At 31.4% G+C, this 24,280-nt stretch overlaps 3 protein-coding genes across 18 annotated transcripts; 1 reads left to right on the forward strand and 2 right to left on the reverse strand.

Moving 5' to 3' along the window:
- Positions 1–6,116, reverse strand: eRF1 (eukaryotic release factor 1). Of its 4 annotated transcripts, none has more exons than XM_088181709.1 (9): positions 5,987–6,116; positions 3,926–4,101; positions 3,552–3,790; positions 3,253–3,483; positions 3,026–3,181; positions 2,853–2,953; positions 2,048–2,141; positions 1,825–1,972; positions 1–519 (listed from the first exon to the last, which is right to left on the reverse strand). In XM_088181709.1, the coding sequence occupies exons 1-9, from the start codon at positions 6,070–6,072 to the stop codon at positions 434–436; spliced, it is 1,317 nt and encodes a 438-aa protein (XP_088037835.1). In that variant the 5' UTR covers positions 6,073–6,116; the 3' UTR covers positions 1–433. The 4 variants fall into 4 exon arrangements, with proteins under 4 accessions (XP_088037835.1, XP_088037836.1, XP_088037837.1 ...); XM_088181710.1 differs by having other exon boundaries at positions 1–1,673; XM_088181711.1 differs by having other exon boundaries at positions 3,552–3,834.
- Positions 6,117–8,978: 2,862 nt separating this feature from the next.
- LOC148238050 (uncharacterized) lies at positions 8,979–14,684 on the forward strand. 12 transcript variants are annotated; one of them, XM_088181260.1, is made up of 10 exons: positions 8,979–9,056; positions 10,867–11,229; positions 11,296–11,584; positions 11,648–11,763; positions 11,898–12,019; positions 12,713–12,879; positions 12,950–13,252; positions 13,317–13,499; positions 13,571–13,669; positions 13,730–14,684. In XM_088181260.1, exons 3-10 carry the CDS (start codon positions 11,300–11,302, stop codon positions 14,132–14,134), a joined length of 1,680 nt encoding a protein of 559 aa, XP_088037386.1. In that variant the 5' UTR covers positions 8,979–9,056; positions 10,867–11,229; positions 11,296–11,299; the 3' UTR covers positions 14,135–14,684. The 12 variants fall into 12 exon arrangements, with proteins under 12 accessions (XP_088037386.1, XP_088037381.1, XP_088037390.1 ...); XM_088181255.1 differs by having other exon boundaries at positions 10,867–10,986; XM_088181259.1 differs by lacking the exon at positions 8,979–9,056 and adding an exon at positions 9,309–10,748.
- Positions 14,685–16,292: 1,608 nt separating this feature from the next.
- LOC148238051 (serine hydrolase-like protein) lies at positions 16,293–18,042 on the reverse strand. 2 transcript variants are annotated; one of them, XM_088181285.1, is made up of 7 exons: positions 17,974–18,042; positions 17,815–17,905; positions 17,598–17,752; positions 17,322–17,515; positions 17,157–17,254; positions 16,901–17,089; positions 16,293–16,836 (listed from the first exon to the last, which is right to left on the reverse strand). In XM_088181285.1, the coding sequence occupies exons 1-7, from the start codon at positions 18,026–18,028 to the stop codon at positions 16,671–16,673; spliced, it is 948 nt and encodes a 315-aa protein (XP_088037411.1). In that variant the 5' UTR covers positions 18,029–18,042; the 3' UTR covers positions 16,293–16,670. The 2 variants fall into 2 exon arrangements, with proteins under 2 accessions (XP_088037411.1, XP_088037410.1); XM_088181284.1 differs by having other exon boundaries at positions 17,574–17,752.
- Between the last annotated feature and the right edge of the window lie 6,238 nt (positions 18,043–24,280).

Raw genomic sequence — 24,280 nt, forward strand, 5'->3', positions numbered from 1 at the left:
TTAAATTGTATTTAAATATTTTATTTTGATAAAATGAAAAGTATCAATAAGCCGCATCAATGTTAATTACAACAGATGACTATTGAAAACTGTCCAATATAATTAGAGATCGACTCTATTTATATATATATATTTTTTTAAACATTGAACTAAAAAAAATTAAATTAATTTCCAATCATAACTGTTAAATTTATATTTTAAAATTGGTCCTAAAAAGCTTTTCGTTTGGTCGTAATACCGCAGTATATTAAATAAATGTTCAAAAAATTGATAACAATCAACATGTGCAAAAAATGTTATACAATGATCGAAACTGATGGTACTGTTAATAAAAATAACTAACGATCTAGTTAATTTCAAAGACCAATCGTTTACTATCAATGGAAATTATCGAAAAGTATATAAATCAAGGCTGGCCGGAACGGATAGTAAGTTAATACTCATCAATGTCGTACGTGTCGTAAATGTCTTCTTCGTCAAGTTGCATCGATTGAAAGTCGACTTTGTAGCGTAGTAGACCTGCAATTAGATTGAATAGATTAATATTTCACAGCAAATTATTACACAAAAAATGGGATTATGATAAAGTAAGGTAAAATCATTTAATAAAAAAAAAAACAACTAAAAATCTACTATATAACATTACAATAAATAAAATACCTTTGTGATGGTCCACTTTTTATTAAACTTTTGATTCTACACGGCACTCGTATGGGCAGTACATGTATGTTAAAATATATTGTAAGAAAAAAATCATTAAGGCACAATCGTTGCCTTAAATATTATAAATATTTATTCTGACGTACAAAAACTGATTCGACAGAGGCACACTATTATTTTATTAATATTAATTCTGTGTATATGTATGTAGTGTTATATGTTACTGTGACTATTTTTTAAACGGCAGTGCATTACAGGACCATTAAGATAAAAAATTAATTCATATTTAAAAAATAAGTTATTCATTAATTACTAAAAATAATATAAATTTAAAAAGTAGCAAATACTGAATATTTTTGAAATCAATCATAATCTTTATTAATAATAATATTAGCTTAAATTCAACACGACACAATATAAAAATTACATTAACTTATCATCATAAGTAAAGTAAAGAAACAGCACTTAAAAATATACATACCGTCAAGTGGACTAACTTGAGTCCAAAATCAAAGATACTCCACAATACGGTACATTCTTATAAGCCACATTTTATTGTGTGTTTATGTTTGTGTGCATTCGATAGTTTGTGTTAAATAATTGAAATGGGAAAATGTGAAAGAGAATAAGAAAGCATTATTCGTTAGAAAAATTAACTAAAAAGGCCATAAGGGTTGAAAATGTTTTAGTTTTATTGGATAGATTTAATAAGTTTAAAAATTAAAAAAATATAGTCAAATAATGAATGAGATGAAAGATTTAAAACTAAATCGAAAATTGACCAATATAAAAAGGAAAAAAGCTCTTTTTTATTCTTTATAAAATCGTTACATATCACTTGCACAATATATTAATTAATAATAATTAAATCAATGAAAATAGTCCAATCTCCGATAAAAAACACTCTCATGAAAACCATTCCAGCAAACGCATTTAATAATCGTCGAGATCGACATCGTCGAGGGGTTCGTCTAGTTGCAAAGATTGGAAATCGACTTTATAACGCAATATTCCTATTATTATAATTAAGAGTATTTATTTATTATTATTATTTAGTAAGAAATCCCGAGTCCAGCGCAGCATTAAAAATACAGAAAAAAAGATATCGTTAGTAAGTTCACAAGAAAAGTAAATTGCTGATAAATTTATCGACAATGTACTCACCGCCGATTCCTCCAAAGCCTCGGACAAATTGACTGCCCTCTTGACTCTTGTCGGAGATGATTTCTAACGTTGTGCCGAAAGCCTTGTAATTATTAGCTAGCCACTCGAGCAACGGTTGACATTCAACCAATTCTAATTCGACTCCACTCTGTAGTTGAATAAATAAGCAATGTAGTAACGATACACATAAAAAAACACAATATAATCAACTATGATTACACACCTCTTTATCAGTAAAATGTGATTTATCTTTTTCTTGTTCTGGAGTTAGATGTAGCACAGTTTCCATGCTTGTCGCATGAGATTTTAGCACGTATCTGAAAATAATATATATTTTTAATACATTATATTGCAACTTTAAGTAAAATACACAAGTACAATAGTGTTATCTGGACCAATTTTTTTAATTCCTACATACAAGCTTATTGCAAATACCAACGTCGTTTCTTGTCGCCTGCTGCATGACAACTGCACTTTCGCGAGAACAACGTGCAACAAAAAGTTAAAAATAAATAAGATAAGACAAATTTTTAATTGGTTTTAATTATTTTATTCATGGTTTTTAATCCGTAGATCACGTGTAATCAAATTGAAAACTAAAATGTATTATATTTTAATTTAAAAAAATAATAATGTTTAATAATAAATTTAATAGCATCTCAAATTTATGTCATCAGTGAGTTAGTAGAACAACTAATGTGTTCATTTAAATTTATTACATAATTATGGCTGCCAGTTCAATAAAAATTGGGTGTCATTTTACGATCTCCAGATGTGATTTCTATTCAAGGGGAAAAAATCGTGTTGAAAGCACAAGAAGCTTTGTCAAAAAAGGTAGATTCTAATCAGCGAACGCAACAGGTAGAAACTATTCGGCCCACAGTTAAGCGTTAACAAAAATTTATTGGAGCTTTTTTGTTAAAAATTCTATTTTACTATGAATGAACCAATTAACCCTTTTCTTTTAGAAGCTCATACATGACGTGACCTTCAGTGAAATATAAATTTGAAACATCAATAATACTTGCCTCTGAATGTCTAAATTTTCCCAACATATTAAAGTTTCGACCGAACCAAGCTCGAGCGCTCTTAGCGTATCTTCAACACCGAAGCAATACTTTCCAGTGTCCTATAAAAATATAAATTGACGAATTTTTAAAAGGTTAATATAGTCATTAGGTAAAATTGAAAATCAACCGACCTGCGATATTTCATCAAAGTATCTTCCTATGAGTTTCTTTTCTTGTATAAATTTAACATTCTGTAACGATTCGGCGGCTAATTCGATTGCTTGATTAAAACCGTTCTCTCCGCCGTAAGACACGTCAACGAGCTTAATTATTTTAGCTTGCAACCGCTGGAAAGGCGAAAATTTTATTAATATGCGTATGACAATGCGAATAAAACGATAGCTAAAAAAAGGCTTACGGGGTCGAACATGTCAGATTGGGAAAGCTCAGTTTTGAAGTCGGCCGAACCGGCGAGAATGAGGCCGCACACGTTAGGCTTATCCTGAACGATGAACAGCTGCGTGGTCACTTCGGCGACCTTCCGCACGTAGTTATGTCTCTTTTCCATTCGCAACCGGGCGAAACGTAAAGCGGACTGTCCTCCTCTTCCGTGCTTCTTCGGTAAATCTACAGTAAATTTATGCAGCACCTGAAGACGAACAACAATGTAAGTATGGTAAAAATATATCAATGATCGATGAAATTAAATCGACTCACCTCGCGAGTGTTTCCTTGCAACGTTCCGAACAGAGCGCCGTTACCGTCCATCACGATGAACCCGAACTTGTTGTCGTCGGCGAGCAGGGCGGTCAGCGCTTCAGTGTGGAATTTGTTGTCGCACAAGTAAAGCGAAGTGTTTATCGGCTTGAACGGTTCGAAGTCAATGTTGACTTTCTTTTCCTTGCCTTCTTCGGTAACAATGGTACCGCAATAAATAACTAGTCCATTAGGAGGCACTGCAAATTATTATCGTTATTATTATCATATACGACGCGGACATCTTCGATATGAAACAAAGCCGAAAATTTCCATGTTAAAAACACACGCATCCGAATCTATCGTCGCATTCGCGCGGAGATGACTGTAATCACCTTTCGTATAAAGTTTGAGCCTGTGCTGGACGGACGTGATGGCTCCGAGTACGGACAATCGATTAACGCGAGATTTGATATTTGAAGCTGTGCCAAACTCGTCGGCCAACATCTTGGAGACTCTGGATATTTGATCTTTTGGAGGAATGATAAGTGATATCATAGATGTGCCATTTCTAAAAAAAAGAGGAAAAAATATATTGAATCAATTTTTTTAAGGCATCAGAATTATATTAACAGCCTAGTCGTAATTATATTATTCAGGGTCAGAATAAAAATATTGGATGATCAAGTGAATTAATTTTTTTTTTATAACATTTATCAATTATTTATTTTAGAAATATCTTATAAAATATCTCGCTCGCACCTGAATTGTTGAACACCCCATAAATAACTCTCAGCGAATCGATTTAATTGTATGTAGGACAACAAAACAGGAATAACGAGAGAGCAGTATCGGAGAGACAATGTTGCAAGCCCAACCAAACAAGTTGGCCCTAAAATACCTTGATAATGACCTTCTATTATTATTCTGACCATCTGTCAACATAAAACTGACCGTAAGGTTAAAATACAGATCATATAACATAAATACTGTCTATTCTTTATAAATACTGACCGAAAAAAAATGATTTTGACTATCGGGCAAAATAATTCTTACCATTTAATATAAATTCTTATCCAAAAAAATATGAGCCGTTATTTCAATATTTCCGAACTTATTACAATACAATTAAGAAATCAGTCATTCAGCCTTTGAATTTGACACTTGCGATTATAGATTAAAATATAAATAAGGGCTTCGAGCCAGAACTGAATCGAAAATCAGAAAAGGACGTTATTAAAAAAAAAAGAAAAGATTTTTAGGAAGTAAAGAATAGGCAATAGACACATAGATTACTTATTTCTACAGATGTGGACATTAAATTCATATTGAATAACTTTAACCATGTATAAAGATTAGATAAAAAAAGAACATATTTTAGAAATTTGGGGGGAAAATAAAAAATACATATTCTTATTTATACAAAATTGCAATGGTGGTTTTAGGAGTTCCAGCAACACAAGTTAGTGTTGAAATAGTTTAAATGAAAATACACTGAAAGATATTTTAATAATTAGCGGTAACTACGAATTTGTATCGTTTAATAAATTATGTTATTATATTATTGTATCAATTCATGTATTTACTATGCTTATTATAAGAGAAAGAATAAAATGTTGTAGATTATGGTAGAGAATTTTTTTTAAAACAACCAGAACTGAACAAAGACCGAAATGAAAAAATTATCCTTCAACTAGAACTAAAACATAAGTAACCGATGGTTCAAGATGAAAAATGTTATAGTACAAAAATAACTTATAAAATACATTTTAGATGCTTGTAGTCGAGTTGCAAACCAGTTGTTTTTTATAATATTTATTTTTTAGCGTTTTGAAATTTGGATTAAACTGTTGCGATATTCGTAAGGTAATCGATCAAACGTAAACTACTCTCATTAGCACTTAAATAATATATTGCGAAACTGGAATTGCAAAATCATTTAATAATAACGCTGAGAACATTCATGGATATTTGGTTTACATTTGATCAAATCAAGGCTTATAAATTGAAATGTTGCCGAACAAGAGTTTGGGAATATTTTTATAGATAATTCCATTATCGGGGTCGTCAACCTTAAATGTCAAATTGAAACAAACGAATATTAGCATCTCGAAGTACTAGTGTTAAAATAAATGGCTCAATTTCGCACACTTAGGGCCAAACATATCAATGCAGTAAAATGACTCATACGTTTAATAAGATTGGATTTTTAAGTGGATTTTTTAATTTTATCGGACGACACATTGTGACAGCGGTTCTCAAATTTGAAATTATTTTATGGACTGGGAAGGTTCCGAGGCGAGAAGGCTCATCGTCAGGTCCGACGACGCCGGACAGTATCGGCGTATTGTAATGACACGCGACAAGGGCGTCCAGTGCTTCCAGTGCGCCAGAAAGAGAAAGCTGTCGGATCGCACGTGGCCGTCGAGGCGCGAACGGAATCGAGGCGTACTCACCCGCGGGCCATCTCCAAGCTCTTGATGAGCTTCTTGATCTTCCATATCTCGACATTGCGGTCGGCCGAGGTCTCCTCGTTGGACATGGCTCCTCCGCAGCGACCGCCGCCGACCGCGCCGCCCGTAAAATGGCCACGAATCGACGCGAGCTTCGCCTCGCTCGATAAAGCGCTAACCGCAGAAGGCTAACCTAAGAGCTATTAAAAACGACGCTATTTTTACAAATATTTATTACACCACTAGCTAAAATCAATGTTCAAAATACTATTTTTACATACTTAATCATTTTACAACAATTATCGAAATAGAGCGAAACGAATGTGTTCTATTAGAGAGTATAGAAAAGACTTTGAGCAGTCGGGAGTTACGACCCATTAGCAACTACGACCCATATCTAGACCGGCTTTTGCTTCAGAACACTGCGCTGACTAGACACGACCTCTTATCTGGGCTGTCACGAGTGACTGTTGATAGTCTCCAGTGCAAAACTGTTGATAGTCTTCAGCATCACAAATCAACTCAAGGAGACTAAAGAAAAGGTGAATGTACGGAAGGGGAGGGGCAGCGGTCAGTCGCGCTAAGCGTACGAATCACTCAAATTGCTTAAAGCACTAATTCTAGAGAAAGAGCACGTCTTTTTATTTTTTCTTTAGAAAAAAACAAATACAATTCTCTAAGATGGCGCAAAAGTGTCAGACATTGTACCTTTTTCAATTTTGTTTAAAAAGGCTTCGAGCTTTTATTTTTTTTTAAATATGGAAACGAAAGACTTAATGCATGAAATATTAAAATAGTAATAGTCAAATTTAATAAAATAATTCCAACAGAGAACTGACAATAAATTTTATCAAAAGTATTTCACTTCAGATTTTGTCGAAAAAGTATTGTTTCGCTTACGATGCACATACATGAAAATTAAGAGTTAATGTCAGATAAATATGATCAATGTTTTTAATTAATTACTGTTGTTTACAGTCACAAGAACAGTATTGTTATCGTTTAGTTTTGTGCATTGTTAACAATAAAAAATATGTGTATAATATATTTTGTGTTCAGCCAGTTTTAGTATTTATTTTGTTTTGAAACTTGAAATAGTGCAGGTGTGAAAACGTTCAATCGATTGTTTTTAATTTGTTCTCTCGGTTAGTAAAATTGGTTTTAATATCCTGTAAAGGACAAAGGTAATACTTTTTTCATGTATATTTTAATTAACTGTCGAGAGACTGAAATATTTTTAATCGGGCGTAGAACGAGACCATGCTGTGCCTTTTTATCATTGTTTATGCACACACACAAACGCATTTTCTACTCAGACTCGATGAAGTCAAGCACGCGCGGCTTCTCAAACGTTCGCAATAAAACACATTATATATTTTTTGTCATTTTTTCTTTTCAAATAATAATATTAAAAAATAGATAATAAAAAACATATCTATAAAAATTAAACCTAAATTACTTTAAATAAAACATACACATATAAGCATAAAACTACAAAATAATAAATTTAAAAAATTCTAAATTTCTAGCAATTCGAGCATTTTATTACTTTAATACAGTTTTGTAACAAACAAAACATGATACTGTTATTATAGGTAGATCTTCGGGGGCAAAAGTCTACACGAATAATTCTATCGCTGACTTTGGCGGTTTATGCAAATAAACGTTCTCCAGTCGTTTAATTACAGATTTTTTTACTAAATCTACCGATAGGAGGCGTATATAATACTTTCGACAGCATCGATTGTTGATTCGACACTCACATATTTTTGGAAAATTATCTTAAAGGCATTGAAAGCCATAATAACAATGAGCTCCATAAATATGATGAATGAACGCCGCCTTGTCGCTCGTACGCAAGAATATTCACATGTCATTTTGTCTCCTAAATCAACTTCGCCTTTTGTTCTTTTATAAAAATTAATCACCAGTGGTCGTTTGCTTTTGCTGCCTTTACTATCTGTACTAAAAACTTTTGTACCGAGCAAAAGACCGTGTGAAGTATTTTTTAAACATAAGACGTCTAGCACATGTTATTAGAAAACCAAACATGATATATAAAAAGTTTGGTTATCCGAGAAAAATTCTACACCTTCAAATTCGAGGTCCGATTCATCGGAATCATTATATCTTTCGGCTATTGCTATAAATTTAATTTAAACTAAAGTTGGTTTATATTAAAACTATTTAACGAAGTAAAAATATTAAATATACCTCGAAAAAAAATGAAAAGCGCAGGAATATTTTGCCATTTGATCTAACTTTCCCGATGATAGGCAAACAAATACTTACGCACGATTGAAACGCCGTCTGTTGCGTCTGTCAAAGCGAGTCAGAGCGTGAGGCAATTTGCCCTAGCTCTCCCGCTCTGTCACACGCACTTATGCATCTCACACACGCTCTTATGCATTTCACTCGCACACGCACTTATGCATCTCGCTCGCACACGTACAAGCGAATCCATGTGAAAGAAAAGGTGATCTACTTATTGTACGATATACTCACACATCTTTCTTTTGCGAAATTCTTTGATAAAGCGGTATATCATGGGCGCGTGAAAGTAAAGTCAGAGGAAATAATTTATGGATTTTAAATTGGAACTAATATCAGTGTACCAAGATTTGATCATTGAGTCACTCCAGAGAACGTAGTACTCTTTTTTGTTTATTTAAATTGAATGACTTATTTTATCAAAGACTACTCCAAATCGGTGACATCTATATTATTAATTATTGTGTGCAATTTAAATATATAATCAATAGGTGTCACTGCAGCTGGGGCCGGTTTTTTATAATAGCGCATTTTCTTTATTTATAAAAATTCGACTGCCGCTTCATATCATTTAAATAAAATGAGGGTATCTGGGTAAGCTAATAATATTAATGAAAATATGTTTTTCTCGTTCCATTTTTTATCAATTATTTATGGTTTTTGTAATATATTTTGCTTTTTATCGATTTTATAATATAAACGCATTCGCATAAACGAACGTCTCATAATAGTCTCTCTAGTGCTTGCGGTAGTATCTCTGATAAACATGACCTATGATGAAAATTGACATTTCGACCTTACGGTATGTTTGTTATTATTTATATTATTATTTTGGTATGTGTTATTTAATTATTATTTAGATAAAATTTGCGATAAAGCAAAAATATAAAATTACATAGCTCACATACCATACTCGTTTATATAGGGACTGTCGGCTAAATAGGACACTTTTAACAATGTGTCGTTTTTATCTTAGAAATTTGTGAATTTATTTACATTGAGCAAAAATGTTAGCATTTACTAAATAGTGTACGGATGAGTGGTAGCAAATCTCGTTGTTGCGGTTATCGAGCGTTGCAGACGGTCGTATAATGTCATAAAAAATTGTTGTAAGGTTAAGTCGGCTCAGAAGTGGCAAAGTCTACGCAGCGTGAAAAACGCGCATAAGTAGCATTCAAATCATGTGCGGGTTGATTTCTAACAATTAAGTTGTAGGAGAATTTAATATATTTTGCAATCCGCTGGTGCAAAAACGGTGATTCTTGTAAAAGCATATTTATATAGTTGCACAATAAAGATATTTTAAAATTTCTCTGGTCTCCACGCTCGTTTTAAATTTAGCTCATATATAATTAATCACTAGTTGTAAATAAGGATATTATTTGTATAATTATGAGTGTTCTTGCGCGCAAATCAATTGACGAGTTATTGTGTTATTTATTTACTTTTGATTTATTGGTTTTAAGGTTGTTCTATCCGTCGTTTATTTACGTGACTGTTGACGTCCGTTTCGCATGTTGTTTTATGGCGTTCGTAAATGTTTTTCGGTTTGACAGTCAGTCGACTTCGATTGATTTTACGAAACGGTTGGAATATGCCGATCTCATGAATTTTTTATTATTAAAATTTAGCCCATCGTGACCTGATGGCGGCCAATTGTCGAATGAATATTTCACCCCTTCGGGGGTTCCACAAAAGTCCAATCTGGGCCCTCTGCTCTTCATGCTTTTTATTATTGACATACATACGGCAGTTACAACTTCAAGTTTTCTTTTGTACGCAGGTGACTTAAAATTGTATAAATGCATTCGATCTGTTTCGGACTCTTTCTCTCTACAGAGTGACTTAGACTCTCTATGAAGATAAGCGTCCGTTAACCGTCTGCCCTTTAGTGTCAAAAAGTGACATACTGTGTCATTTTATCTATCCCGTTCGCCATCAGTTTATTCCAACGATCTCGGTGGGAACATTTTGACTAGAGAAACTTCCACTAAAGATCTCGGAATCATTTTTGAGAGCAAGTGGAGGTTCTCTCTACACATACACGATGTCTGTGATAAATCTTCCAAGATGCTCGTCTTTGTTATGAAGAATGGCTTTAGCTTTAACGATCGAATTTAGGAATTTTCAGAATTTTGTGGTTCTAGGACCAATAATTTTTCACAATCCGTAGTATAGTTCCGATGGCAATCGCAAATCATGAACTTTGCGCACGATTTCAGTGTAGGAAATTCTTCGTAGATTAAAGAGTTACGGAATAAATACTTGATTACAAGTACACACGTTTTTGAATAAGTATCTCAGAAGAAACCAGTCGACGTGTTCCAATACTCAACCGGGGCTATGAACGAATAATTTAGGAGCCTCTACAGTTACTAACTAAATTTTATTGACTTAATGTGAATAATCTATAAAATGAAAATATTCAAGTAGTTTTTACCTAATTTTATTCATAACACAATTTCACAATGGTCCTGTTCAGTTAACGATAATTGTGCGTATGCATTATATTTTATTTATATTTTGGTGTCATTGTAACTTTTTTTACACCTGCGCTTTATAATAAGATTTTGAACAAAGAACAGACTTTGTTTTTTATATTCTATTTTTAGAAGAGATTTTCATGCGTACATGACATTGTTCACGAGTAAATATTCGTAACTGGCAACACTGAACTGGATAGGTTAAATTTTGATCTGCGGCCACTGCCTCAGCTATCTCATGATACACAAGTGAGTTTAACTAAATCGCTCGAAAATATTCGAATAAACTTAAAAACCGATTCGCAAAAGCCACCACGCAGTTCGTTTCTTTCGCCTCACGTCACTGATCGTCAACGCTGTAGTGACATTTGATCAACAAATTCATTAGATAACTACACCTATGGAAAATTTCGCAACTGCATTTTCATTTCCTGGTGTATGTGATGCGCAATAAACGAACGTCGTCGTTTGCGAAGTTGTTACAATTGAACGGTGACATTTAACGATAATGTATTTGAATTAGACGCATTTATGTGATTAATTTTTTTCATTAATTAGATTCATGTGGGATTTCACCGCTAACAGATTCTCCTCTCAACTGAGGAGCTCTTTGCGGTACGCGCGATGGAGTCAACGCATAAAGAAACAAGTCGAGAACGGATTCAATTATTACAGAAGAGATTATGCTTCTCAGTTTATTTTGAAGAAGTTGAAGAACGTGTTGGACAAACACGGTCGGAAAGCGACTATTCTATCTGCCACGGGTATATATAACGCTTCCAAGGATCAGAACTCCTCCAATAATTTCGAATGGAAAAAATGTAACATCGAAGATCACGTCTTAGAGGTATTTTAAAATCCATATTTCAGATATCGAACATATCACCATATCTCACAAAACATATTTCAGGAACTTACTGACGAAATGACTGAATTGGAATCGTTGAAATTGGCTACCATATTATGCAGTGTTTGTAAAAAAAGATTGATTATCGACAAAGCTTTAAAAGGCAAAGAATATTGTAGGTTAGTGATTTGACATGAGTACTATTTTATATCAATCAATCAATGTATTATTTTAGATTTATAAGATATTACTATGTAAGATTATTTGTTACAAATGTTAATTTATTTTACAGAAATGTTTGATTGGTTTTTAGCTGTCCTGAAAATAAAGCTGTTCCTGATTCCAATTCAGGCTGGCACCCGTTCCTAGAAAAGGATGACATCATAATATGGAGGAAAGAAGAAACACCCGGAGAAGGATTGTATGCATATAAAGGTTTTTACAAATATAATTTTAATTGTTTATGTAGTTTTTTTTACTTCCAATAAATAATATTTTTCACAAATTTGAAAACAAAATAGATTTATTGCTAATTATCACTGACTGGCTTACTTTTGGCCCCTTAGAAACATCTGAAATGACATTCCTGTTCACTAGCAAACTCTCGAGAGAAATCGTCATATTAGAACACCCATTGATGAGGCTTTGAAAAACCATAAACATGAATCACTGCAACCAATACTTCTATAACCATTCGTTACCGCAGCACTGTACTTAAACTTTATTTTGCCCAACAAACCACAATTCAATTCGGTGACTGTTGCAATGGACTGGTGTCATTACTTGATTAAAAAGCATACTATATAACTCACGCTCTTCTGTACCTTCTAGTTTACTCTTTCACTTGCAACATGAATTTCAACGGGTTTCACCCCATCACTTAAAAGAAAAGAATATAAAAATGCTGCTACAATTTGGTGCACATTGCAAGTGCAGTGGCAGTTTTAAGCTACAAAATTGCATAACCGATTCGTACTATTGTCAACTTACAGGAGTCTTTTGAATTTTTGTTCTTTTAAGGTTTTCATGTGACTCACTTCTGTTTATGAATATAAAATTAAATTGATTAGCTAAGTTTTAAAGCATTTAATACTGTGTTTGCTATACAAATTATATTAATACTTTCAGTGTATGGTCGCTATAACGAAGTTACCGCCGAAGACTTTCTAGCGATGCACATTGATACAGATTACTGGCAGTCCTGGGACAATTCTGCTATGTCCGTTCGCATGCTAGAGAGCATAAACGGAATCGTCGAAGGTCAGTGCGTAATCCACTGGGAGATGATGTGGCCTGTCAGTAAATCGCAATTTTATCGATTATACGCTGAATCGTTCGTTTCATCTGTGTTTATAATGTTTCTAGAAATTTTTCGCCAACCGCGATTACGTGTACGTGAGGAGGTATGCATATATGGATTCGAAATTGGGTAAGAAGATACAGCCGCAAAGCTTGTACGAAATCGCTAAGAGGAACTTGAGCGAGGACGACAATAAGAAAGAAGAAATTGCGCCTATTGGAAATATCAATCAACAGGAGCAAAAAGTCTTGATTGTCGTTTCTTCGAGAGCTTGTGAACATCCAGACGCTCCCGAAGGCACGAATGCTTATCGTGTGAAGCGATATTGGAGTAATTTAGTAATTCAGCCATCTGAAAATATAGATAAGGTAGTACATATTAAGTTAAAATATCAAGATTTACTATCTACCTGTTTGTTAATTATCGTTTCAGCCTGGCATAGAGTTTACGTTGACGTATTTCGACGATCCAGGAGCGAATATTCCATCAGCTTTACAAACATGGGTCGCTGGATACGGAATGCCCGATTACCTTGCTCGGATGAGAAAAGCAGCTTCGTTGTACAGAAATGCGAAAAGAGATTCACAACCAAAGTCAATTTTTACCGTCATTCAGGTTATTTTCTATACCATTTACATTCTTATATTCATCCATATTTTTAATATCATTTTCTTATAATATTACAGGAACTTCAACAAGAGCTTTACATACCATTAAATGACACAAATATGCCTTTGATAGATGATAACGATGTTAATATTAAAACTATTGAAGTAGAAGAAAAAGTTAGTTCAATAATATATACGTAATAAATATTTAATTTATTAACTAATTTTTTTTCATAGTCTCTGAGTAGTACGGACGAGTTCCTTTTGTTAATCACTGGAGAAGATAACGATACCAAAGATAGTAACGTGGAACAAGAATCTATAAATATAACCGCCAAAACTGATTGCGCCGATGATAATAAAATAAATCAAGATTCTTTGATGGTCGAGAATGTTTTACACCAGAATCAAATCAGTTCAGAAAACGCTTCTAACGAATCCAGCGATTCAAAAGTGGAAGAATCAATTAAATCGAGCGAATCAGATAGAAACAATAATGATTCTAGTTCGAATGTTGAACAAGACAAAGCAGTTGCAGAGAATGAGAACTCAACGATAGAAGCTCATGAAAAAGGAACGAATCAGAACCAAGCGAATAATTATAAATATTGGCATTTATGGCCACTGTACTATTTCGCTTAATCAACGGTAATGAGATTAGCGCTTAGGTTATTCATAGTAGAGCCTTAAAGAAATTTACTAAAGTTCAATCATTGCCTATTTATTAATAATGAATATTATTTGTATATATAATATGATACTACTGCTTGCAAGGTATATCAAGTATTATAATTATGCGTAGGGACCTCATTTTATTATATGTCGTTTTTTTTTAAAAACTTCAATTTAAACTATAGATTTAACCGTTATAAACACAGTGCACTATATTAACAAGCACAAAAGTGATTTTTTATATGAATATATTATTACACATTAGTGTGTGTGTGCTAAAGGTTTATGGATTAATGGAATAGTGTATCAATTATGTGCAATAATCATTAAAATATATAAACTATTGAAAATGTTATTTTTTATGAGATATATTTTGTATATAATGTAAATCTGTTACGTATTTATAACATGAAATGATGGATATTTCAATGTACATATTTTTATTACAAATGTAAATACACTTTAAATTTTTGTATACATTTATTATTTAAATTAAATAATAAATAGATTTCGCATAGAATTATTTTTGTTATTTCTAAAAGCTTATATGTGGAATATCAGAGGCGAACGAAGAAAATTTGTAGATGGTAATTTTTACGAGTTTGCGACTGATCACTACTGTAAATCATCAACAACCAGCTAGATATTCATTTAAAAAAATGAATGGCGTTAGAATTTTTTTTTCATTCATCCTGCGATCGAATTCCGGATAATTATATCACTACCATAATTTTGTACAAAGATACAATGACTCAATTCTAATGTAAATTTAGAAACTGCTTTCAGTTGCAACATTAGTTTTTCCCCTAAAAGATCTCGTTTTTAAGATTTAAATGATTTTTTAGAAAAAATCTTATCATTTTTAAGCACATTTGCTTGAATAAAATTTATTGCAATAAATTTGATTTAACGAATTTTTATTAAATAATCATATTTTATTTCTTTACAATTATTATATCAGTAGTTATTTGCACACTGCTTTAATGCTATTTTATATAATAAACGTCAACGAAATATGGGTTTTTCTTAATACTTTTTTCTCTTTTTCATATGGATTTCATTGAAAAAATCGTCCTGAGTCATTTGGTTTATAGTAAATTAGATTTTCGCGACACTCAATTACTCCAAAATCATGATCTTTCGCCAAAAAATTAATATCTAGATGGTATTAATTTGTGATCATTACCCGTATATTATCAGAAGACTGATAACAATATATATGCATAGAACACAAATGTATGTGATTTTATAATAATTACCATTTTGATTTGTACTTTTTTATGTTCAGAATATGTATAAAAATTACACATGCAAAAAAGTACGCCAACGACAAAGGATATCGTTCAAAAGCACTCAAATAGCTGAGTCACTAAAATAGTGCATTTAAACTTCGTCCATTAAAAGCTCCTAAAGGGGAGGATTGCGCTTTAAATAACCCATCCGCTGCACCTGCGACTTACAGCTAATACAAAATGGCATCAACAGAATGAATTCGCTAAAAGTGAACCGTCATATTAGACAAAAAAATACCATAAATGAATGCACTTTACAAATTCCATTAAAAATAAAAGGCATAGAGAAGGCCATTTACAAACTATTTTTTTAGATAAAATTTCGTTGCAAATTCAATTTATGGCTCCATCAGCTTTAGTCGGGCTTTAGCAGCCATTCAGCTTCTGATCTTATTGAGATTTCAACCTTAATATTCGATGTATGAATATATTCGGTTTTATTCTAATATTTGGGCAGCTATTCCGATTAGCTTTTTATGAAATATTTTGCAAATTATGATAAACTTGACTAAAGTGTATTGGAGAAGAAATAATACGAGAATATGTATTCCTGGATTCTAAACAAATTGAAACAATCAAGATAGTAAATTATTTGGTATAAAATAACTCTGGAATTGTATTACAAAAAATTGGAAAATATAAAAATAATTAAATTTTGCAAGATGATATTTTCAAACATGAGAAAAATAAACTAATGCTATTGTTAGATATAAAAATCAATTGTCATGATAAGGCGATTTGTATTAATAGCTGACTCTGTTAATAAAACCTTGGTAGATAAGAATTTAGACATTGTTCCTAAGAGTAGCTAAAGGGTTAAATAAAAGTAGTTTATATTAGTAATTAAGATTTATTAGCCACATCCAATTTAATAATATAACATTTTTGTTCATTTAAAAATATATAAAAAAATAATTCAATAACTGTGGTAAATAAAATAATATTTTAATAACATTTACAAATATAAAATTCAGTAATATATTGTCATAAATAACATTGATTGCATCTAAAACCCATCTACCGTGTGCAATTTTAACTATCACCACATATTCTATAATTATTACCTATTAATTTTATATGCATTTTATGCATAACATTTGATCACACAATAACGTTATTATATAACTTGTTAATTTTATAATAAAAAAGTATTGATCTACAAAACTTGAAAATATTCAATATTTGTTCTTGCGCCGATAAAATTAATTTTTGTTCTATAACTTGGATCCTTTCTTTTTATAGGTGTTCATAATAAAATTGACCGTCTTTATATTATCATTTCTACTGCCATATTCGCCGTTTAAAAATGGCACAATATAGCCGCCAATCACTTTAGGTTCGTTCATATGAACATCGTGGCATCCTTCAACTAATACAACTCTAAAATAGTCAATAAAATCAAGTTATATAAAGTGTTTTTAATAGAATTATAAATTGTAACTACCTGTAATTAGGATTGGTTGCTAAATATCTTTCTAGCAGATGTGTTTTAACTTCATGAATTCTTTTATTGACAGATTCTGTCGCAAAAATATGCATGTGTGGCACGTTTATTTTTCCAAAGAGTTCTAATTGAAATTCTGTTGTCAATATAGGTATGCCAATTACTTTATAGCGCTGATCCCAACAGAACCTATTTACAAATATATTTATTTATATATTTTGCCTTTTGTACATATTATTATATTATTGTATGATACCTAAATAATCCATTTTCAGCTGGTATAAGAGTTCTTTGTAAAACGCATTCTCCTGCTTCTTTAGTTAATTTTCTAGTTTTTATAACATTGCTTAAAGCCTGATACATCATGTAATATATAAAATAACAATTTAATAATTTAAATAACATTTTTTTTATAATTTACCTCATCGTACGTGTATAATGGATTCTTAGCAGGTCCGGCGTTATATTTTTTATAATTACTTGGTTCGTAAAAATTACCATATGACATCATATACCAAAAGTTAAATGACTCGGGTTCCATAGGCGGATATGCCAAGTGATCCAAGGAAATAAATTTCACTATGTGATCAGTATAAACAGCATTGAATAGCAATCCTGTAAATTATGTTTTTGATTATTATTATAAAATAATTATTTTTTATAAAAATCTCACCTAATTGTGAGCCCATAGAATGACCTATGAATGTAAATTTATCTAAATTGAAATGGTCTATTGTCATTTTTATCGCCGGTAGGAAATCTAATATATGCAACGGTTGGCCGCTTGGCAATGGAGAAGATTTTCCACATCCTGGCAGTTCAATCATATAAATACGGAATTTTTTCGGAATGCTAAATAATAAATTGTATTGTAAAGTGAGTCAATAGAACAATTAACAAAATCGGCATATTACTATTTAATAAGTGGGAAAAATGTTCCGGCAGAGTCTAGATTTCCATGGAGCATAACCACGGGTTCTCCATCTTTTTGTCCTCGACACAATACTAAAATCAATAAACAATGATTGAATGCTTGTGATGAAATTATAATATGGTCATTTTTCAAAATTTACCTGCTATTTTACCCCATGGCATTTCAACAAAAAACTCTTCTAGTTCGTTGTTCATGTCGATTTATTGTTAGTCACAATCATGTGGAATTTGAACGATATCTGTCAAAATTGAGTTTGACGTCACGAAGCGATGGTCTAATCTTCAATATATTTGACCATAAAACGCATTTATATAAACACGTTCTTTAATTGTAAAAAATAAAATAAAACTATTTAATTTATTTATTAGTTATTTTCTAACCGTATACATTCTATTCGATATTAAAAAATATTTTATACATTTTATGATCCTCTGAAAATAAAATACTATATTTATTCATAAAGTAGTATTTTTTTATGAAAAGAATTCTCAAAATTAGTAGCAAATATTATATTATTTCTTAACAACAGTTTTTTAGTGTTTAAGTGAATTTTATTTATCATAAATAATTCGTGCGTAACCAGCAAACGTATATACAGCAAAAGCCAAAGCTTTTTTTATTTAGCTTGTTTTTTTAAAATATGGTTAAATATAATATTTATATAATTTAAACCTTTTTTTAATACTAATGTACGAGTATTGGCTTAATGGATAAGTATTTAAGTCAGTATTATTAATTTATGTTATTAGAGTAGAGTGCGGAAATTATAAGACCAATAATTTTGTTTCAAAATTGTTGGCACGACAAAATCATTGTTTGAAACGCTTTTATACATATACACTAAGAATTAATTTAGACTGCAACTAATGCCTACGCGTCAAAAATATGTAAAGTAGAGAGTTGCTAGAAACTCGATTAGAACTAAGATTTTATCACTCATTGATACGAAAACAGTGTTCTTTTCGGTAAGTATAAACAGAATTGGCCATAATAATGGGGCACCCCTTAAAATGGTGTGTAACTCTTTACAAGTCTAACCGACATATTTTATCAGGTAGGTTTAACAATAATTTTGAGAACTATACTATCAGAGGACTTCGGCTCACCCGTGAAAATGGAGAGACGTTATAATCCCGGAATGAACAGATGCTTAGCTTTACTATTAATTATGGCAATAGTTTGAAAATATAACAAATCCTAGAATTATAGCTTCGTATTATAAAAAAAAACAGTGAATCAACACCGAACAAACATAAATATTTAATTTGAAATTTCATTAGTGTTTGAATATATAATATATACGTACATAACAATAGAATACGTTTTTACGAGTGTGTCTCTATTGGAGGTGAGTGCGTTTTTCATTGTATTTTTTAGTAGAAAGAAATCTGCTTGTCTGTTACATTGTTCAAATATCATATAAAAGTTGCACGGCTGGGTACCATGCGAATACATCACCAGGTCTTTTGGCCGTAGAGTGTTAAAAATATTTAAATACATTTTTATTTTATAAGTACGTGATTCACAGTTTGATGGTAATTGATTTCACTATTACGAATATATAATATGTGGGATATATCTGTAAAAATCATTTCAATGCAGTGTATGTAAACACTGCATTGAAATGATTTTTACCCGAATTTTGAACCTATGGAGTTTTGGATATCGATTTTTTGAACTATTTTAGTAAATATATTATTAATAACATCTTAGGTGAAAGCGTTAAATGAATACGTTACGGTAAATACGCAGTTTAACGTGTGTTTTTGTTATATGAAGTTAAAATGACGAAACGCACAAATTTGTGCACACGGTATTCAATGTGTTAAATATTTAAATTTTTCAGCAATTCAACAAGCGCAGCGTCATCGCACACAGTACTGCACTTAATTCCGTGAAAAGGTATGCTTAGATATTTTTACGCTATATAAATACATACACACATGATACCAAACATATTCGTGTAATTATTAGTAAATTATTATAGGAGGTTTTTGCAACTTTTCCTCTACTTAAACACAGATAGCATACTCAAATATAACAAATTGTACATAGGAAATACTTTATATTTCACACTTAAATTTAATTGTATATCTAATGCAATTATTAACAATATTATGATAAATAATAAAATAGTATTTTTTAAATTATTAGCAAGTACCTAGGGCAAAAATAAAAAGTATAAAGTTTATTTATTTATGGTTTCTATTTCTTTTGTAGATTATCTCTTAAAATACACTAAAAAAATGGGAAAATATATTTGGTTTACGATAATATAATAACAAAATAGCGTACATTATGACTAATAGGTTCATATGTACTTATACTAAACACAATAATTTATTAAAATACTAAATTAACCCAACGTCTTGGCTCATTTCTGACCATAGATATGGAAATTTTCGATATACAGACATACATATGTATATCATATGTGTGGGTTTAATAATATATGAATTTTCTTACAGATTAAACGATTAAAACATTAATCGTTTAATTAACAAAAATATATTATATAATATCCGTACTCAACCGACATTCACAATATAGTTTAGTTGTCTAAAATAAATGAAAAAATCTCTGGCGGGCCATATACCTACTCTATAACTGTACGCATTCCTTGCAAGTCGAGTCGATAATTATTTGTCAATTTAATGAAACAATACAGAACAAATCTAATGATAAATTCAAAATCAGCGTTTCATTTTAGTACAAAATATATATATATCGTACGTATGGGGATGGGGAGCCATACTTTCATATGTACCTAATAATTAGTAAATAATAATGTGTTCATTGGCTAATCATTTTAATCGTCATTACTCTCTGGCACATAAAATACTAATTTAACCGCCTATATCTCGTGAAATTTATTCTTTGTAAATTTCTCACAATTTACATATATTTTGTATACATAATTCCTAAAATATTCATTTTTGCGCTCTTATGACGTGCTCTCTTTTGTCAAACGCTCATATGACTGTCTGCGAATTTGACGCACGCTATTTTGTTACAGCGCTACTTTGGTAAGCGCTCTTATGACGCAGCGCTTATAATGCAGCGCTCTTTTGACGCACACTCATTTGTCCGCGCTCATTTGTGACGTTGCCAATTAATAGATTTAGTTTTTACCAATAGTAAAATAGTTCAATGTAAAGTGAAAACAACTTCAAGAATTACTGATTATATTATTTTATATATTTGTATAGAAAAATATAATGTAATTACAGTAAAAAAAAGAATGATAAAATTAAAAAATAAATTTTATCAAGTTAAGATTAGAACTAAATAATGTGTCTGGAATGTATTATAGATAACATGGGTGTTAATATGATATGAAAAAATATTTATAATGATATTGTAGATAGTAAAAAGTCAATATAATTTTGAAACTGAATATCGATACAACCCAAAACTGTGGTTTAATAATGATGTTATAAATGAAAAATATTTCAGATAAAAAAAAGAAAACGAGTAGAATATTAAGTCTGGAATGAAAAATGGAAAACATACCAATAATGTAGAAATTTAATAAGCTAAACAAAAATGCTTTGAAAAGTCGATAGATGAAATAAAAAATGACCCAAAAAAAAAACTGTGGAAAAGTTTATCCTTAACGACATAATAAATATGGAGATTGATGGAAATATATATGAATATCCTCATATAATATTACAAAATATGAATACATACTACATTTAGAGTATAGAAGAGATTGTGAATTCAATACCTCAGTTTAATAAATTAGTACAATACAATAATGATACATATAGTGTAAAATTTAGTGAATTTAAATCAGTATCTTTGGAAGAAATTCACAACATAATTTGTAAAATAAAAAAAAGGAATCAGTACTGATGAATTAAATGTAAATATAATGAAATAAACTTGGAAAGCACTAGGAACTAAATTACATTATTTAGTAAATAAAGCATTCTCCGAAGGAGAAATACCCGATAATTTTAAGATTGCTACTATTAAATCAATACCTAAAATAGTAATAAGGTTGATGAAATGAGACCAATTATCATGTTTCCTTGTATAGGCGATGGAAGTAGTAATAAAATAATTAGAGCATTTCGTTATTTCTCAAAACATTTTATGTGAACAACAATCCGAATTCAGAGAAAAATGTTCCACTGAGACCGCATTAATTGGTTATAAATGATTGGTTGTTATCCAAATAGCATTGTTCATCGTAGAATTCGGAAATATCACGCCCATTTTACTTCATGAAAATCCAAAAACATTAGCTATGACTCAGCCATAAAATTTTTGCGTTGAAAAGTGGAGCAATGTATTTAAATTCCAGTTGGTAAAATTGACGATGCTTTACTGAGTTATTCTTAATTTTTTCAATTGTCGTAACAACAACTAACATTAAAGAACAAAATTAATACATATGCGCATTAGTTTTCGTGGTGCAAAAAGCTATGGGAAATATAAGTCCCAAACATTTATTTCGAATGATTTGGCAGTCATCTTTATATTTGTTTAAAATATAGTTATAAGTTTGATTGAATCGATTTTGTAGTGATTTTTAAAGCTATGAGTGATAGTTTTAGTCTTTTTCTCAGTGAATTGTCATTGGGTTAAATTAAGATTTTTAAATTTGTTTTTAATTTCATTTTTTGATTCATTAAGATGCTTTTCCACTATTTTTTTGAGATAATTTTGTGACAGTTGTCTTGTTTGCTTTTTATTTAATTTAATTTTCTTATTAATTGACAGTTTAATTTTCTGTCTGTAGGAGGTCTATATTATTTATTTTATGTTATATTATCAAGCTGTGTTATAATTCTACTCTCTCCTATGACATGTTTGGCTCATTTTTAACTTTTATATTAGATGTCTCTTATATGTATTTGGATTAGACCTAAACATGCGATTATAGTTGTAAAAGCAATATTGAATAGATAAACTAGCAGTGTTTGTCGATTTACACACGCTTCTTCATAAACCGAACACGACTAAGGGGGTCTTTGCAAAAAGCGTGACGGCATTAAAAACCGAGAGAGATACGCTTATCAATAAAGAGTAAATCCAATAAAAATGTTTCATGTGACGTTTGTACGGCCGACAAAGGGCCCACGCCGAGGGCACGTGTCCTCGAGAGGGCGCCCACAAAGGAGTAAAGCATATTGCATTTTTAATAGGGGAATATTTGGCATTCCTGTGTTTCGATTAGCGCGCCTCGTCCCCCTCTCGCCCCATTGTTATCGGAGCGGAATAACTTTTGCTATATTTATTTATTGCCAATTTGTCACTCGCCAACTATGAAAGGGAGGATCATTATCCTCGACCGGTCGCGTCCTCGCTAGCTATGCGGATAGGGGTTGACCAGAACAGACTATGACTGAGCATATTGAAAAAAATGCCCTAATGGACGACGGCAATGTAAATTAATTTTGTAATTACACGTGTTTCGTGACGGGGACGATCAATCATAAATAAAAATTTAATTAATACAGTACAGATTATAGATGTAGATGTAAGACGCGGATCTCCCGCGGGAGTGAGACTATGACTCTGATAAACCGAAATAACAATGAAAAGTTATTAATATTACATTTTACATATACGATTATAGTATTATACAAGTTTGTTTATAAGGAATGTCAAATTTACATTTTGCCTTTATTTTTGACGATATAGAACAGTTGTGTAGTGTTAAATTAAAAAGTGCTGGAACGCTAATTTTCACCTAACTCCCCCTAATATATATGATTTTCAGAGTAATGAAAATTTAAAATGTGCCAATATTTTAGGATAAATTGATTAATGATAAATAAAATATTATATTGTTGGGCCTAATTATTAATTATAGCAAAGAGTAGGCGGCACTCTGCTAACATTGACGTGACAACGGTGTAGGGCAACACTTTCCTTAGCGGATCTCGGTGGGGCCTCGTACCTTAAACTATCATTTTGTGTACCATTTTATTTACACGGACTGACTCAGCGTGATTTTTTAAGTCACGCAGTAGTAGGAACGCATGCTAAGTGAGCAGGTCGCTTTATTAAAAAATAATTGTGAGTTTTACAGACTGACTACTGCGACCTGCTCACTCAGTATGCGCTCATACTACTGCGAGACTTAAAACCCCACATTAAACCGGTTCGTGTAAATAAATTTGTACACAAAATGCTAGTTTGAAGGGGTTTTTTTTTTGGTATACGCTTCGACGCAACTCTTGTTATTCGTATACAAGCATGATTTATAAGAATTAAAAAAATCCAATAATTAAAATATAATAGTAAATAATTTGTCAACTTCACGGATTATTGAGAAAGGATAATTATTGAAAAACAAGCTTGAATACGAATCACAAGAGTCGCGTCGAAGCATATACTAAAAAAACATCGCTTTAAACTACCATTTTGTGTACAAATTTATTAACACGAACCGGTTAAGTGTGCCTTTTTGAGTCACGCCGAAGCAGGAG

The sequence above is a fragment of the Plectrocnemia conspersa genome, unplaced genomic scaffold, assembly GCF_051122295.1.
Source record: "Plectrocnemia conspersa isolate PC_06_02 unplaced genomic scaffold, ASM5112229v1 ptg000002l, whole genome shotgun sequence".
In the NCBI taxonomy this organism is placed as follows: Eukaryota; Metazoa; Arthropoda; class Insecta; order Trichoptera; family Polycentropodidae; genus Plectrocnemia; species Plectrocnemia conspersa.

What these genes read in the sequence shown, in the direction of transcription:
- eRF1 (XM_088181709.1), bottom strand. Translation starts at nt 6,072, where the DNA reads ATGTCCAACGAGGAGACCTCGGCCGACCGCAATGTCGAGATATGGAAG. An exon ending in AATCTGACATGTTCGACCCC is followed by an intron (nt 3,182 to 3,252) that starts GTAAGCCTTTTT and finishes TCGCCTTTCCAG; the next exon opens with CGGTTGCAAGCTAAAATAAT. An exon ending in AGGCTTTGGAGGAATCGGCG is followed by an intron (nt 520 to 1,824) that starts GTGAGTACATTG and finishes ATCTAATTGCAG; the next exon opens with GTCTACTACGCTACAAAGTC.
- LOC148238050 (XM_088181253.1), top strand. Translation starts at nt 9,028, where the DNA reads ATGATGAAAATTGACATTTCGACCTTACG. An exon ending in ATTGACATTTCGACCTTACG is followed by an intron (nt 9,057 to 11,295) that starts GTATGTTTGTTA and finishes TTCATTAATTAG; the next exon opens with ATTCATGTGGGATTTCACCG. An exon ending in TCGAAGATCACGTCTTAGAG is followed by an intron (nt 11,585 to 11,647) that starts GTATTTTAAAAT and finishes AACATATTTCAG; the next exon opens with GAACTTACTGACGAAATGAC.
- LOC148238051 (XM_088181284.1), bottom strand. Translation starts at nt 18,028, where the DNA reads ATGAACAACGAACTAGAAGAGTTTTTTGTTGAAATGCCATGGGGTAAA. An exon ending in TTTTTCCCACTTATTAAATA is followed by an intron (nt 17,753 to 17,814) that starts GTAATATGCCGA and finishes TTTATTATTTAG; the next exon opens with CATTCCGAAAAAATTCCGTA. An exon ending in CATTATACACGTACGATGAG is followed by an intron (nt 17,255 to 17,321) that starts GTAAATTATAAA and finishes ATGATGTATCAG; the next exon opens with GCTTTAAGCAATGTTATAAA.